At 33.6% G+C, this 14,117-nt stretch overlaps 13 protein-coding genes across 13 annotated transcripts, besides 24 other annotated features; 9 read left to right on the forward strand and 4 right to left on the reverse strand. All coding sequences in view use genetic code 5, as the record gives it.

Moving 5' to 3' along the window:
* Nucleotides 1–68, forward strand: a tRNA (tRNA-Lys).
* On the forward strand, nt 59–1,603 carry COX1 (cytochrome c oxidase subunit I). The gene has a single exon. The coding sequence runs from the start codon at nt 59–61 to the stop codon at nt 1,601–1,603; it is 1,545 nt and encodes a 514-aa protein (YP_003687.1).
* Nucleotides 1,584–1,649, forward strand: a tRNA (tRNA-Val).
* Nucleotides 1,650–2,675, forward strand: an rRNA (l-rRNA).
* Nucleotides 2,676–2,741, forward strand: a tRNA (tRNA-Leu).
* A 12-nt stretch (nt 2,742–2,753) lies between these two features.
* Nucleotides 2,754–2,818, forward strand: a tRNA (tRNA-Ala).
* Nucleotides 2,819–2,821: 3 nt separating this feature from the next.
* Nucleotides 2,822–2,882, forward strand: a tRNA (tRNA-Pro).
* Nucleotides 2,878–3,348, forward strand: ND6 (NADH dehydrogenase subunit 6). The gene has a single exon. It carries the CDS (start codon nt 2,878–2,880, stop codon nt 3,346–3,348), a length of 471 nt encoding a protein of 156 aa, YP_003688.1.
* A 22-nt stretch (nt 3,349–3,370) lies between these two features.
* Nucleotides 3,371–5,020, forward strand: ND5 (NADH dehydrogenase subunit 5). Its single transcript has one exon. The coding sequence runs from the start codon at nt 3,371–3,373 to the stop codon at nt 5,018–5,020; it is 1,650 nt and encodes a 549-aa protein (YP_003689.1).
* ND1 (NADH dehydrogenase subunit 1) lies at nt 4,998–5,885 on the forward strand. Its single transcript has one exon. The coding sequence runs from the start codon at nt 4,998–5,000 to the stop codon at nt 5,883–5,885; it is 888 nt and encodes a 295-aa protein (YP_003690.1).
* Nucleotides 5,886–5,904: 19 nt separating this feature from the next.
* Nucleotides 5,905–5,969, forward strand: a tRNA (tRNA-Tyr).
* Nucleotides 5,964–6,029, forward strand: a tRNA (tRNA-Trp).
* Nucleotides 6,030–6,032: 3 nt separating this feature from the next.
* Nucleotides 6,033–6,362, forward strand: ND4L (NADH dehydrogenase subunit 4L). The gene has a single exon. It carries the CDS (start codon nt 6,033–6,035, stop codon nt 6,360–6,362), a length of 330 nt encoding a protein of 109 aa, YP_003691.1.
* CYTB (cytochrome b) lies at nt 6,341–7,444 on the forward strand. Its single transcript has one exon. The coding sequence runs from the start codon at nt 6,341–6,343 to the stop codon at nt 7,442–7,444; it is 1,104 nt and encodes a 367-aa protein (YP_003692.1).
* Nucleotides 7,440–7,506, forward strand: a tRNA (tRNA-Asp).
* Nucleotides 7,507–7,572, forward strand: a tRNA (tRNA-Phe).
* Nucleotides 7,573–8,256, forward strand: COX2 (cytochrome c oxidase subunit II). Its single transcript has one exon. The coding sequence runs from the start codon at nt 7,573–7,575 to the stop codon at nt 8,254–8,256; it is 684 nt and encodes a 227-aa protein (YP_003693.1).
* Nucleotides 8,257–8,258: 2 nt separating this feature from the next.
* Nucleotides 8,259–8,321, forward strand: a tRNA (tRNA-Gly).
* Nucleotides 8,322–8,324: 3 nt separating this feature from the next.
* Nucleotides 8,325–8,390, forward strand: a tRNA (tRNA-His).
* Nucleotides 8,391–8,403: 13 nt separating this feature from the next.
* Nucleotides 8,404–8,464, reverse strand: a tRNA (tRNA-Gln).
* Nucleotides 8,464–8,527, reverse strand: a tRNA (tRNA-Leu).
* A 3-nt stretch (nt 8,528–8,530) lies between these two features.
* ATP8 (ATP synthase F0 subunit 8) lies at nt 8,531–8,683 on the reverse strand. The gene has a single exon. It carries the CDS (start codon nt 8,681–8,683, stop codon nt 8,531–8,533), a length of 153 nt encoding a protein of 50 aa, YP_003694.1.
* Nucleotides 8,684–8,686: 3 nt separating this feature from the next.
* Nucleotides 8,687–8,753, reverse strand: a tRNA (tRNA-Asn).
* A 3-nt stretch (nt 8,754–8,756) lies between these two features.
* Nucleotides 8,757–8,820, forward strand: a tRNA (tRNA-Cys).
* Nucleotides 8,819–9,484, reverse strand: ATP6 (ATP synthase F0 subunit 6). Its single transcript has one exon. The coding sequence runs from the start codon at nt 9,482–9,484 to the stop codon at nt 8,819–8,821; it is 666 nt and encodes a 221-aa protein (YP_003695.1).
* Nucleotide 9,485: 1 nt separating this feature from the next.
* Nucleotides 9,486–9,552, reverse strand: a tRNA (tRNA-Arg).
* Nucleotides 9,553–9,619, reverse strand: a tRNA (tRNA-Glu).
* Nucleotides 9,620–10,344, reverse strand: an rRNA (s-rRNA).
* Nucleotides 10,345–10,408, reverse strand: a tRNA (tRNA-Met).
* On the reverse strand, nt 10,385–10,763 carry ND3 (NADH dehydrogenase subunit 3). The gene has a single exon. A coding segment is annotated over exon 1 (379 nt).
* Nucleotides 10,764–10,782: 19 nt separating this feature from the next.
* Nucleotides 10,783–10,829, reverse strand: a tRNA (tRNA-Ser).
* Nucleotides 10,830–10,831: 2 nt separating this feature from the next.
* Nucleotides 10,832–10,890, forward strand: a tRNA (tRNA-Ser).
* A 9-nt stretch (nt 10,891–10,899) lies between these two features.
* ND4 (NADH dehydrogenase subunit 4) lies at nt 10,900–12,201 on the forward strand. The gene has a single exon. The coding sequence runs from the start codon at nt 10,900–10,902 to the stop codon at nt 12,199–12,201; it is 1,302 nt and encodes a 433-aa protein (YP_003697.1).
* A 7-nt stretch (nt 12,202–12,208) lies between these two features.
* Nucleotides 12,209–12,273, reverse strand: a tRNA (tRNA-Thr).
* COX3 (cytochrome c oxidase subunit III) lies at nt 12,274–13,051 on the reverse strand. The gene has a single exon. A coding segment is annotated over exon 1 (778 nt).
* Nucleotides 13,052–13,100: 49 nt separating this feature from the next.
* Nucleotides 13,101–13,165, forward strand: a tRNA (tRNA-Ile).
* Nucleotides 13,166–14,104, forward strand: ND2 (NADH dehydrogenase subunit 2). Its single transcript has one exon. It carries the CDS (start codon nt 13,166–13,168, stop codon nt 14,102–14,104), a length of 939 nt encoding a protein of 312 aa, YP_003699.1.
* The last annotated feature ends 13 nt before the right edge of the window (nt 14,105–14,117 follow it).

Genomic DNA, 14,117 nt, shown 5'->3' on the forward strand with positions numbered 1-14,117 from the left:
TTTTTGGTGACTGAAATTTAAGTGATAGACTTTTAATCTATTTATGAGCTAGGCTCCCTTGCGATGATTGTTTTCGACTAATCATAAAGATATTGGAACATTATATATAATTTTTGGAATGTGATGTGGTTTAGTGGGAACAGGTTTAAGTCTTTTAATTCGATTTGAGCTTGGTACTGCTGGAGCTTTCCTAGGGGATGATCACTTCTATAATGTTATTGTAACTGCTCACGCTTTTGAAATGATTTTTTTTATAGTTATGCCTATTATAATTGGTGGATTCGGGAATTGAATGGTACCTTTATTAATTGGTGCTCCTGATATAAGATTTCCTCGTATAAATAATATAAGTTTCTGACTTCTTCCCCCTTCCTTTTTACTTCTTTTAGTCTCTAGACTAATAGAAGGTGGAGCTGGAACAGGATGAACAGTTTACCCTCCTCTATCAGGTCCTATTGCACATGGAGGAACTTCTGTTGATTTAGCTATTTTTTCTTTACATTTAGCAGGGATGTCTTCAATTTTAGGTGCTATTAATTTTATTACTACTATTTTTAATATACGATCGCCAGGAATTACTTTTGAGCGATTAAGCTTATTTGTTTGATCTGTTCTAGTAACAGCTTTCTTACTTCTTCTTTCTTTACCAGTATTAGCTGGTGCTATTACGATGCTTTTAACGGATCGTAATTTTAATACGAGCTTCTTCGACCCTGCGGGAGGAGGAGATCCTATTTTATATCAACACTTGTTCTGATTTTTTGGTCATCCAGAGGTATATATTTTAATTTTACCCGGATTTGGAATAATTTCTCATATTTTGAGTAATTTCTCTTCCAAGCCTGCTTTTGGAACTTTAGGTATGATTTACGCTATAATTTCTATTGGAATTTTAGGATTTATTGTGTGAGCTCATCACATATTCACTGTAGGAATGGATGTTGATACCCGAGCTTATTTTACAGCTGCTACAATGGTAATTGCTGTTCCTACCGGAATTAAAGTATTTAGTTGAATAATAACTTTATATGGAAGTCGGGGACCTTTTAGGGCTGCTATGTATTGAGTTTTAGGATTTATTTTCCTTTTTACCTTAGGAGGGTTAACTGGAATTGTTCTTTCTAATTCTTCTTTAGATATTGTCTTGCACGATACCTACTATGTGGTAGCTCACTTCCATTATGTGTTATCGATAGGGGCTGTGTTTGCTATTTTTGGTGGATTTGTATACTGATTTCCTGTAATAACTGGATTAGTTCTCCATGAGCGATGAGCTAAAGTTCATTTCTTAATCATGTTCTTTGCTGTAAATTTAACATTCTTTCCTCAGCATTTTCTAGGATTAGCTGGAATGCCTCGGCGTTACTCTGACTACCCTGATGCCTACTATAAGTGAAATCAAGTATCATCATTTGGTTCTTTATTCTCTATTTTTGCTGTAATTATGTTTGTATTCTTATTGTGAGAAGCATTTGTAGTTCAGCGTGGGGCATTATTTCAAGCTCCAGCTCTATCCTGAGAATGGGAAGATGTACTTCCTTTAGATTTCCACAGTAATACTGAAACTTCTGTTAGTCCTTTATGAGGGTGAAGTATTTGATAGTATATCTCAGTTACATTGAGAAGGACCACAATATTTGGCACTCTTTTATTAAGTTTTATTTTAAATTTAAGAAAATTTATACTCCGAAAGGGTTCAAAAGGAATTAAAGAATTAGTAAATCGTACTTTTTGCATAACGGCTATTCCAAAAGTAAGTAAGTTTTTACTTTCCCGAAATAAGAAGATCTAAGCTAGAACTTTTATTAGAAATTAAGAAGTTATGTTTCATTATGACACTAAGATTCAAGCTTAGGGGCGAAAAACCTACAATTCTTATGATATCTGGATGTTTACGAAAAGTATTTAGTACTGAAGACAAACAGTGAGTGCTTAGATTTACTGTTAAGAGTATATTAAGTTTATATAATTTCTTTAGGGTTAACACTCGAATTTAACTAACAAAATAAAAAGATTCATTTTGACGTAAATCTCTGTTATTAGTAGACTTGTATGTGAACTAAAACTTGTATATTTATGATTAGATGAGTAATGCTGAAAAAATACAGAAAAGGAATTCGGCAAATCTTTATCTCAACTGTTTATCAAAAACATAGCCTAGGGAAAATTATCCTAGGTGAAACCTGCCCGGTGACTAGATTTTAACGGCCGCGGTACTTTGACCGTGCTAAGGTAGCGTAATCAGTTGACTTTTAAATGAAGTCTTGTATGAATGGATTTATGGGATTAAGCTGTCTCTTTTGTATTCTATTGAAATTACTAATTAGGTGAAAAGGCCTATATATGAAAAAAGACGAGAAGACCCTTAGAGTTTTAATAATAGGTTTTTGTTGGGGCGACAAGAAGACATATATAACTCTTCTATTAGAAAAACACTTGCCGGTTCTTTTAAGTATGGATAAACTACCTTAGGGATAACAGCATAATCCAATTTGGGTTTGTGACCTCGATGTTGGACTAGGAAAATTATGCCCTAGCAGGGTGTATATTTAGGTTCTGTTCGAACTTCTTTTCCTACATGATCTGAGTTCAGACCGGCGTAAGCCAGGTCAGATTCTATCTTTTAATATTTGCGGTTTTAGTACGAAAGGACCAAACTAAGCAGTTATTTTAACTTTGRCTTGGCAGAATTAATGCACCTGACTTAGRATCAGYYCATAATACGTAAGTATTAGTCAATTTTAATATTTAGTGGAACTGTACTTTATRTAGAAGATTTGGTTTGCAATTAAACAGAGGAATATCATTCCCAGTRCCAATATCAAAAACAGTCCCGAGACGCTAACTTTGGGAGTTAGAGAGTGGCGTAAACCATTTTTGAATTTGAAGATTTTACTATTAACTACTTTCATTTTACTAACTACTTTTCCATTATATAAAAATCCAATTAGATTAGGAGGAGTGTTAGTCCTTATTAGGTTTTGTCTTGTAAGTCTTGCCTCTCTTTTCTCTAGTTGATGGTACTCTTATGTTCTATTTTTAGTATACATTGGAGGTTTGCTAGTGATATTTATTTATGTTTGTTTAGTTAGAAGAAATTATCCTTTTTATATAAATTCTAACCAGGTTACTTTATCCTTGGTTATTTCTTTAGGAGGTTCTTACATTATATCTTTAAAGCCTGTAACTATAAGTTTTCTTGGAAGAGGATTATGAGATTCTGGAAGCAATTTGGTTTCTGATACTTCTTTATCGCTATTTGTAGGTTTAGTGGTTCTTCTTCTTTTGATGCTTTTAGTTGTAGTTCGAAGCTCCGGTGCTGGGGCTGTAATCGTTAGCGGTGAGTAATCTAAAGGGACTACAATTTCCTGTGTTATTATTTTTTACCTCTTTAATGATGGCCTGTGGTTGGGGTTTTATGTTGATAGGAGGTCAAACTATAATTCTTGAGTTGGAGCTTATATCTGTTTCTAGAACCAATTTTAGTATTATATTGATCGTTGATAAGATTAATTTAAGGTTTAGAATAGTGGTAACTTTAATTGCTGGTAGTGTTTTTACATTTGCTCATAAATACATAGAAGAAGATCACAATAGTGATCGTTTCTTATGAATTTTAATGGCATTTGTAATTAGAATAAATTTATTAACTTTTTCTGGGTCTATTTTTTTTCTTTTATTAGGTTGAGATGGGCTTGGAATTACTTCTTTTGCCTTAATTATTTATTACCAAAGTTTCGAGAGTTTAAGGGCTGGATTCCAAACTTTAATAGTTAATCGTTTAGGGGATGCTCTTATTAGTTGTGTCTACTCTTCCTCTTTCGTTTTAGTAGGTCAATTTTCTTTTATTTCTCTGAGGGATAATTTCATTTCAGTGGGGTTGGTGTTGATACTTTCTGTGGCTGCTTTAACTAAGAGTGCCCAGTACCCTTTCAGTTCCTGGCTTCCAGCTGCTATGGCGGCTCCCACACCCGTTAGTGCTTTAGTGCATTCTTCTACTCTAGTAACTGCTGGGATTTATTTAATTATTCGTTTAAGATATAATGTCCCTTTAAGTGAAGAGGTGAAAAGAATGTTGCTTTTTACTGGAGCTATTACTTGTTTGTTAGGTGGTTGAGCTGCCACTTATGAGAACGATATTAAAAAAATTATTGCTCTATCTACCTTAAGCCAGTTAGGTGTTATAGTATTCAGGTTGGGACTCGGCTTTCCTGGGTTAGCTCTATTTCATTTATATACTCATGCGTTATTTAAAGCTCTTTTATTTTTAGCTGCAGGTAACATGTTAATGGCTACTTATGGTTCTCAAGATATCCGTCTTATAGGGGGAATTGGTATGGCTATACCTTTTACTATTATCATATTTAATGTTAGAAGTTTATGTTTAGTAGGGGCTCCCTTCTTAAGGGCCTTTTATTCAAAACACGTGATTCTAGGGAAAATAGTAATAAGTAGTTTAAATCTTTCTTCTATAGTGATTATGTTTGTGGCCACCATAATAACTGCCAAATATGTTTCTCGAAGCCTAAAAGCTATTTCGTGGAATAAGCCTACTAGTTCAATTATGGCTGTATCTTCTAATTTTTATACTTCTTTTCCTGTTACTATTTTAGGAATTGGAGGGATTGTTAGAGGGAAATTTTTAAGAATAATCGATTTAGGAAATTTAGAGTTGGCTTATATCCCTAGTCTTTGAGGTAATATTATTAATATTATCACTTTAGGAGGGATCACTTTAGGTTTAATTCGAGGTGCCCAAGTATTATCTAATCACTATTTATCTAGTATATTTTTCTTACCTCCGTCGTTAGTTAGGTCTAAGGCTAGCGCCTTTAGTAGAAAAGAAATATCTAGATTAGACTATGGATGGTTAGAGCCTTCTTTTAGAGCAAAAAACTATCATAGTAAATTCGGGTCTGTTCTAAGGGATATTGGAGTATGACCTCAAAAACAATCTTTCTTTATGGCAGGCTTAATTCTAGCTTTTACATTAGTCTTTGTTACTTCATCTTATTTCTAGGTTAGGAACTTGTTTATGTGTTTTGTTAGGTGTAGCTTTTTATACAGTACTTGAACGTAAGGTTTTAGGTTATGTTCAGATTCGTAAAGGTCCTAATAAAGTAGGGATTTGAGGAATTATTCAGCCTTTAGCTGATGGGGTAAAAATATTTGTTAAAGAGGCAGTTATACCATTTAGTAGAAATCGTTTTTTATTTTGGTTAGCTCCCGGATTGACTTTAACATTAGCTTTAGTTTTATGGCATTTGTACCCTAGTTCTTTCTGTTTTAAAAATGTTACATGAGGATTATTATTATTTTTTTGTGTAACTGCTTTAAATGTATACGGGACTTTAATGGCAGGATGGTCATCTAATTCTAAGTATGCATTTTTAGGAGCTCTTCGAGCAGCTGCTCAGACTATTTCTTATGAAGTTAGTCTTTTGTTAATTCTTCTTTTTTCAGCTTTAGTTCTGGTTTCTTTTTCTTGAGACAAAGCTGCTTTAAGTAGGTTTCCTGTTTGTTTTTTATTAGTTCCTATAATAGTTGTATGGTTTACTAGTACAGTTGCTGAGACTAATCGTGCTCCTTTTGATTTTGCCGAAGGTGAATCCGAGCTAGTTTCTGGGTTCAATGTTGAGTTTGGAGGAGGACTTTTTGCTTTACTTTTCTTAGGAGAATCTTGTAATATTCTCTTTATATCTATGGCAACTGTAGTTTGATTTTTCAGTACTAGGTTTTTGACGCCTATTAGTCTTGCTTTCGGAACTTTGGTTGTGGCTATACTATTCTTGTTTATTCGAGGGGCTTATCCACGATTTCGATATGATTTATTAATTGAAAATCTTTCTTGCCTTTTTCTCTTTGTGCTTTATCAATGATTTTAATTTCTATGAATCTATAAACATTTTGGTGGCTGATTAAGGCGATAGATTGTAAATCTTTTCATGGTGATTTCACCCCTTAGGATTATAGGTTAATATATAAGAAACCATTGGCCTTCAAAGCCGAAATTGAGATTTCTGATCCTGTAAATGCTATTATTTAAAGTTTCTTTGATTGGAGTTCTTTTTGCTTCAATTAGATTTTGTTCTTATCAAACACATACCTTAAATTTACTTATTAGGTTAGAAGCTGTGATACTTTGTTTGTTATTATTTTCTTTTTCAATCTCTACTATATTTGGCATAAGATCTCATCTGTTTCTTGTTCTTTTAACTTTTGCTGCTTGTGAAGCGGCGTTAGGCTTGTCTTTACTAGTAAGTATGTTACGGCTTCGGGGGAATGATCTTGTTACAGCACTTAGGTCATTAAGTTTCTGTGCACAAAATACGACAGATAAATCCTCGCTGAGAGTTTATTAAGTCTTCCTAGTCCACTAAGCATTTCAATTTGATGGAATGGAGGCTCTATTTTAGGTGTTTTGTTAGGATTTCAGATTTTAACTGGATTATTTCTTTCAATACATTACACTGCTGACATAGTTAACACTTTTTCTTCTGTAATTCATATTATGCGAGATGCTCCTATAGGGTGGCTATTTCGAAATCTCCATGCTAATGGGGCATCTTTATTTTTTGTATTTATATATCTTCATGTGGGTCGAGGTCTTTACTATCAAAGATACATTTCTCAACCTCGAACTTGAATAATTGGAGTAACAATTCTATTTGTTAGAATGGGAACTGCTTTTTTAGGATATGTGTTGCCTTGAGGTCAAATATCTTTTTGAGGAGCAACAGTAATTACTAATCTTCTATCTGCAATCCCATATCTTGGTCCTTCTGTAGTAGAGTGAGTTTGAGGAGGTTTTTGTGTTGGGCAATCTACTTTGAATCGGTTTTTTTCCTTGCATTTTATTTTACCTTTTTTAATTGGTGGGTTATCCGGGTTACATTTAATTTTTTTACACGAAAAAGGTTCTACTAATCCTTTAGGAGACCTTAATCATGTTAGGAAAATTCCTTTTCATCCTTATTTTACTTGAAAAGATATAGTAGGATTTCTAGTTTTATTTACTATACTTGCTATCTTAGGATTCTTTTATCCAACAATTTTAGGTGATCCTGATAATTTTATTCATGCTAACCCTATAGTTACGCCTGTTCATATTCAGCCAGAATGATATTTCTTATTTGCTTATGCTATTCTACGTTCTATTCCCAGCAAATTAGGAGGAGTGATTGCTTTAGTGATATCTATTGCTATTCTTTATTTCCTTCCTATTGCTGGAGCTAAAGGAGCGGTACCTTCATCTTTTACTCCTCCTTACCAGGTAACTTTTTGAGTGTTGGTAGTATTTTTTATTATTTTAACTTGACTAGGAGCTTGTCCAATTGAGGAGCCTTATTTGAGTCTTGCTGGCCCTTTAACTGTCCTATACTTCCTATCTTTCTTGGTGTTAGTTAGTCTTCCTGTTTTATGGAAAAAATTAGTTCTATTTTAACCTAGTTTAATTAAAATAAAGGCTTGTCAAGCCTTAGATGCGCTGGAATTGTGCGGTTGAAATGACAAATAGCTTAAATTTAAAGCATAGCACTGAAGTTGCTAGTATAGGCTCCGCCCTTTTGTTAAGTGAGAACGTGAGGACAATTAAATTTAATTGATGCAGCTAGCCCTCTTCAAAGTGAAATATTCTTATTTCATGACCATGCAATTGTATTATTATTAGGAATTTTTTCCTTAGTGGCTATTTTAGGAGTTAAACTTACATTTAATAAGTTTACTTCTCATACTATGTTAGAAGCTCAAAGACTAGAAACTATTTGAACAATTATTCCTGCTTTACTTCTTTTATGATTAGCCCTTCCTTCATTACGATTACTTTACTTATTAGATGAGCAATCTAATTCCGGGATCGTGTTAAAAAGGACAGGTCATCAGTGATATTGAAGATATGAAATTCCATTTACTCAATCACTATCATTTGATTCTTATATAGTTCCAGAAAGGGATTTAAATCATGGAGATTTTCGATTATTGGAAGTAGATAATCGAGCTACTGTGCCGTTTCAAATAGAAACGTCTGTTATTACAACTTCTGCGGATGTTCTACATGCTTGAACTTTACCTTCTATGGGGGTAAAAATAGATGCTGTTCCTGGACGGTTAAATTCAATAAGAATGTTTGTTGAGAAGCCAGGGGTTTATTACGGACAGTGTTCAGAAATTTGTGGAGCTAATCACTCTTTTATGCCTATTGTGGTAGAAGCAGTAAGATTAAAAGACTTTGTTAACTATCTTGAAGGAGCTGAGTAAAATCTAAATTAGTATAATCAGTACATTTACCTTCCAAGTAAAAAGACTATAAATTAGATTTAGAATGTCATGAGTTAGGTTAAACTTTAAACCGAGGACCTGTGGAGTCCTAGATCGTGAAAAATGACTTGTGTAAAAAAAAAGGGGTATCTTCTGGAAATAATCCTCTAGGAAGCTCAAATCTTCCTGTGCCTAACACCGAAAAGATGACAAGGGACTAAAAAGTCATAATGGGCGCTTAAAGCCCAGGCATTAATTCTGCCACCTTGCAGTATTAAAAAAATCGAACTTTTTGATTAGGTGATTTTTGTCCTTCTTTCCTTGAAAGTAATGGTATACTAGTTTTTATACTGATCACTAAAACTAACAAAAAGGCCAAGATTACAGCAAAAAACATAATTCCTATTATAGGGCTTAATTGTGGCATATGTTAAGGAGGCAACAGAGTGCATCTTTTAATTAACAGTTAAACGCCTTTAAATTTGGGCTACACCTTAAAATAAGTAGTAGTTTAGTATAAAACCTTAAGTTGCAAACTTGAAAAAGAGCTTAGCTCCTACTTTTAAAGATCTGGATGTTCCTCAGCATATAATTTTACTAGTAAAGTAAAAATATAAGCCTGAATTAAACAAACAAACACTTCGAATAAAGTATAACCTACATTTAAAACAAACATAGATACTAAAGCTGTTGTTGAAGCTCTTACTAAACAATTCGCGATTAAAGATATTACAATATGTCCTGCTCTAATATTAGCAATTAATCGTACTGTTAATGTTAAAGGACGAATTATAATACTAATAGTTTCCACTAGAACAAGGAAAGGTACTAAAGCAGCAGGAGCTCCTGCTGGTGCTAAATGTGCAGCCGAAGCTACAGGACTTATAGTTCATCCTCTTAAAATTAATAGTCCTCATATTACCACAGCCAATGATGATGTAATTCACAAGTTTCTAGTTACTCCATAAACAAATGGAACTAACCCGATTAAGTTTATTATTACTAAAAAGAACATTAAAGAAAATAAAAATAAAGGTAATGGGAGAAGAGCTTTTGCTCGTGTTTCTCTATTAGTGGCAATTAAAAGTATTAAAATTCCTGAAGGTTGAGCTTTTCAGCTAGATGAAACAAAAAACATAGAAGCTACTATAATTGGTGTTAGTCATAATAGAAAAGAAATACTTCCTAATTGACCGCAGTCCAACGAAGAGAATAGGTCACTTATCATACATTTCAGGGACAAAGTTAGTCCTAGACTAAGGCCGAAACTTAGGGCGAATGCAACGCTTCTGAAAAAACAATCTAAGGGCTAATCGCCTCCTTTATCTCGAAAAGATAATGTGATTATATTCACCACGAAGACAGGAGCACTTTCCAGTACTCCTACTGTGTTACGACTTGTCTCATTTTTCAACGAGAATGACGGGCGATTTGTGCACGAAAATCTTTGTGTTTCAAAACATATTTCTTTAGTAATTACTGTTAAGTCCATCTTCCTTTCATTCTTACATTTTCATTCCGAAGTAAATTACTATTGTAACTCACCTTACAGTCCTTTATATAGGCTGCACCATGACCTGTCTTATTTATTACATAATTCTGGGCCCTCCTCAAGAGGGCCCAAGACGGCGGTATACAAACTTTAAATAAAGGTGATTTTTTTTGAGGGTTGTCAATTACCTGGTAAGTTCCCCTAAATTTTATTTCCGCCGCCATGTTCTTTAAGTTTTAGCTTTTTAGTTTAATCACTTTTAAGCCTTAGTGCTTAGATATTAAAGTTTTCACTCCTTATAGTAGGGTATCTAATCCTAGTTTAATACCGGAGTTTCAGGAATAAACCTTAAAGAGGTGGAATAAATAATTACTATTTCACTAGTTAATTAATTTTTCTTAAGGCATACCTCTATCTAAAAATCTCAGCTGTTTTATAGGTATGACCGCGACTGCTGGCACCTAATTAGTCAGAACATAAAAACTAGAATTAAATTACTATTTCTAGTATTGTTTAATATCTCTTGCTGGGTTAATCGTAGTTCGAAAACCTACCATGCGCAGTTTCATTTTACTGAGAGTGTATCAGAACAAAGTTCAACGGGGGAATACTCCATTGTTGAGTTATGAGCCCAATAGCTTATGCTTAGCTGACCCGTTGAAGAACTTACTCAGTCTAAAGCTCCTTCATTCCATTCATGAAATATTCCAAATAAAAGAATCACTAAGAATAGAAGCAGCGCGACTATTAACATAAAACTAACAGAATTAAGTATTATAAGTCTTAAAATAGGAAATAACAAAGCTACTTCAACATCAAAAATTAAAAATAGAACTACTAATAGAAAAAAACGGGTGGAAAAAGGAGCTCGCATTTTTCTTAAAGGATCAAATCCGCACTCGAACGAGGTTATTTTTTCTCTGGGGCTAGTGTACTCAATATATCTGACCAAATAATAGATAATTAGTAAAGCAGAACAAAGAATAGAAGAGAAAAGGATTATTATAGATAGCAATCTGTGGATCACAGGTGGAGAATTTTTCTCCCATCAAGGCTTTCAAAACCTTATAGTACAAAAATTATTAGAGATAATAAGCCGAAGCTGCTAACTTTGACTTGGGACATAACTGTTCCGTCTCTATTTGTTGACATTGATTTCTCTTATTTTTGGTTCACTCTTCTTATACTTTTCCTGGGGAACTGTGGGGTTTTGTTTTATTTTATCTAGATTAGTTAGAATAAGATTACTTCAGCAGAATTTTTCTAGTAGAATAAACATATATTTTTCTTTAAATTATTTTTCGGTTTTAATAATTTTTCTGTCTTGTATTTTATGTCTCTTAGCATTAGTATCTACGCCTTATGAAAAAGTTGCCTCCTCTTATTCTATCTGTTTATTAGTTTTGTGTGGTGTTTTATCTTTAGCCTTTTCTATATCTAACATTATTTTGTTTTATATTTTTTTTGAGGCTTCTTTAATCCCTACTCTGATGCTAATTATTGGATGAGGTTATCAGCCTGAACGGCTCCAAGCTGGAAGTTATATGATATTGTATACTGTAGGTGCTTCTTTACCGTTGCTGGTCGTATTAATTTGATGGTGTGTAGAAAATGGTAGAATGAGAATCCTAATATTAAAAAATATAGGATTCTCTTTTCCTATTTTCTTAACTGTAGTAATTTACGGAGCTTTTCTGGTAAAACTTCCTATGTATTCCTTCCATCTTTGACTTCCAAAAGCTCATGTGGAGGCTCCATTAGCTGGTTCAATAATTTTGGCAGGAATTCTTCTGAAGCTAGGAGGATATGGTATTTTTGTAATAAATAATAGATTTTGTATGAGTCCAAACAGGGTGAGTTTAGTTATTATTAGACTTAGCATGTGAGGTGGTTTCTTGGCTACGATAATGTGTCTTCGACAGGTAGATGTAAAAGCTTTGGTAGCTTATTCTTCTGTTGGTCATATAAGTATTGTTTCATCGGGTTTAATTTTAGATCAGACCTGAGGTGTTACAAGTGCACTTATTACTATGTTAGCTCATGGAGCTTCTTCATCTGCTCTTTTTTGTCTTGCTTATTTCTCTTATACTAAAAGACATACCCGTAACATTCCTTATATGAAAGGAATACTTCAAATATATCCCATTTTAAGTTTTGCGTGATTTGTGTTTTGTTGTATTAATATAGCGGCTCCTCCTACGCTAAATTTAGTAGGAGAGCTTCTAGTTTCCTCCGTTCTTTGAAATTATAGTTATTTATTAGCAGTGGTTATAGGTCTAATGGTATTTTTTAGAGCTAGTTATAATATATATTTATATAGAAGTATTAACCATGGATTTCACTCAAATTATTTGACTGGTGGAACAGAACTTAAAAGTTTCGAGAAGCTTTCTCTATTTTTACATTTGATGCCATTATTATTACTATTTAAAGGAACATTATTTATCTTATAGGTCCTATATCCAGGAGGGGAAGAAACCCTTCTTTGAATTACAAAATCAAAGCTTTACATAAGCTATCCGGGAAAGATCCTCATCAGTAAATTCTTACATAAAGAAATAATCAAACGACATCTACAAAGTGTCAGTATCAGGCAGCAGCTAAGAATCCTACATGATGTTTTTTATCAAAATGTATTAAGATTAATCGCATGAAACAAACTGTAAGGAAAGTAGCCCCTACAATTACATGGAGTCCGTGGAATCCTGTAGCAATAAAGAAAGTTGAACCATATACACTATCTGCGATAGAGAATGATGTCTCTATATATTCCCCGTATTGTAGAAACACAAAATAAAATCCTAGGGCTAGGGTTAATCCTAATCCTTGCATAGCATTTTTGTGATCACCTTCTTCAATTCTATGATGGGCTCAAGTAATTCTAACACCTGATAAAAGTAATACTGAGGTATTAAGAAGCGGAACTTGGAATGTCTCCAAAGTGGCAATTCCAACAGGAGGTCATGTAGATCCAATCTCTACTGATGGAGCTAACCTTCTATGAAAATATGCTCAAAAAAAGGCGAAAAAGAAACAAACTTCTGAGACAATAAATAGGAAAACTCCTACTTTTAGTCCTTTAACTACATATGAACTGTGAAGTCCTTGTAGTGTAGATTCTCGAGTAACATCTCGTCATCAAAGGAAAGAAATAATAGCTACAGCTACTAACCCAAGTAAGAGAAGAGTTATTCTTCCCCCTCGAATGTAGTAAACTAATCCTACTGGTATACATAAGATTCCAAAAGAATTAAGTAATGGTCAAGGTCTGTATTCGACCAAGTGAAAAGGATGAAGTTGCATAAAAGGAAATTATGAGTGGGAGAAGACTGAGAGTTTTCTCTTAGAAAGAAAAGCAACCGCCGGTAGAACGGATATCATTGATGTTGATAATTATGGAACAAATCCGTTGCTTTAGTGTCGTCTGCAAATGTATTGTTTTTTTTCGTTATGGCCTTCGGCCCTATTGTAAGTTTATCCTCTTCCAATTGATTTTTGGTTTGAGCTGGAATTGAAATCAGTTTTTTAGGGTTAGTTCCTTTATTGTTCTTAGGTTCTAAATATATATCTTTAAATAAAGAAGCCGGCCTGAAATACTTCTGTATCCAAGCTTTGGGAAGAGCTTTATTGTTTATAAGGGGGGTGGTAATATATTTTGATGTAGTTGATAGATTAGTTTTTAGGGTACTATTTCTGTTTAGATTAAGAATTAAATTAGGCCTTTTTCCAGGTCATTTTTGGGTTCCTTCAATTGTGGCTGGATTAGAATGAATTCCTTGCGTTCTTATATTAACATGGCAGAAAATTCCCCCTTTTGCCCTTACTGTGAGTCTAGTCAGTTCTAGTAATTATTTGTTGCAAGAGCTTGTTCTCCTGCTAGGAGGAATAAGGGCCTTAGTTGGAGGTTTAATTGGTAATAATCAAACTTCTCTTCGTCCTATGATTGGTGCTTCCTCAGTTGCCCACACTGGATGAGCTTCCGTAGGAGCCGTATGTGGAAGTTTGTGGTTGTATTTTATTTTATATTGTCTGGTTTTGGTTTTTACAGCATCTTTTTTGTGAGAGGGAAATAACCTATTATCTTCTATAAGTATTCTTTCTTTGAGAGGTTTACCTCCTTTCGTTATATTTAGAGGTAAGTGAATAATTATCAAGTCCAGGTTATGTTGTGCAATTAGAATTAAATTTCTTATTTTACCGATCCTTGGAACTTTCATTAGCTTGATCTTCTACTTAAAATTCTTGTATTCTTTTTATTTAAATTCGGAAAAAGTTTCTTTTAAAAGGAATATTTCTTGAATCCTGCCTTTAGCTTTTTTGAACTTGGCTGGGGTTGGTTATATTGTCTTTCTCTAAGTTTTTCTCTAAG

Source organism: Aplysia californica, mitochondrion, assembly GCF_000002075.1.
Source record: "Aplysia californica mitochondrion, complete genome".
NCBI classification, from domain to species: domain Eukaryota; kingdom Metazoa; phylum Mollusca; class Gastropoda; order Aplysiida; family Aplysiidae; genus Aplysia; species Aplysia californica.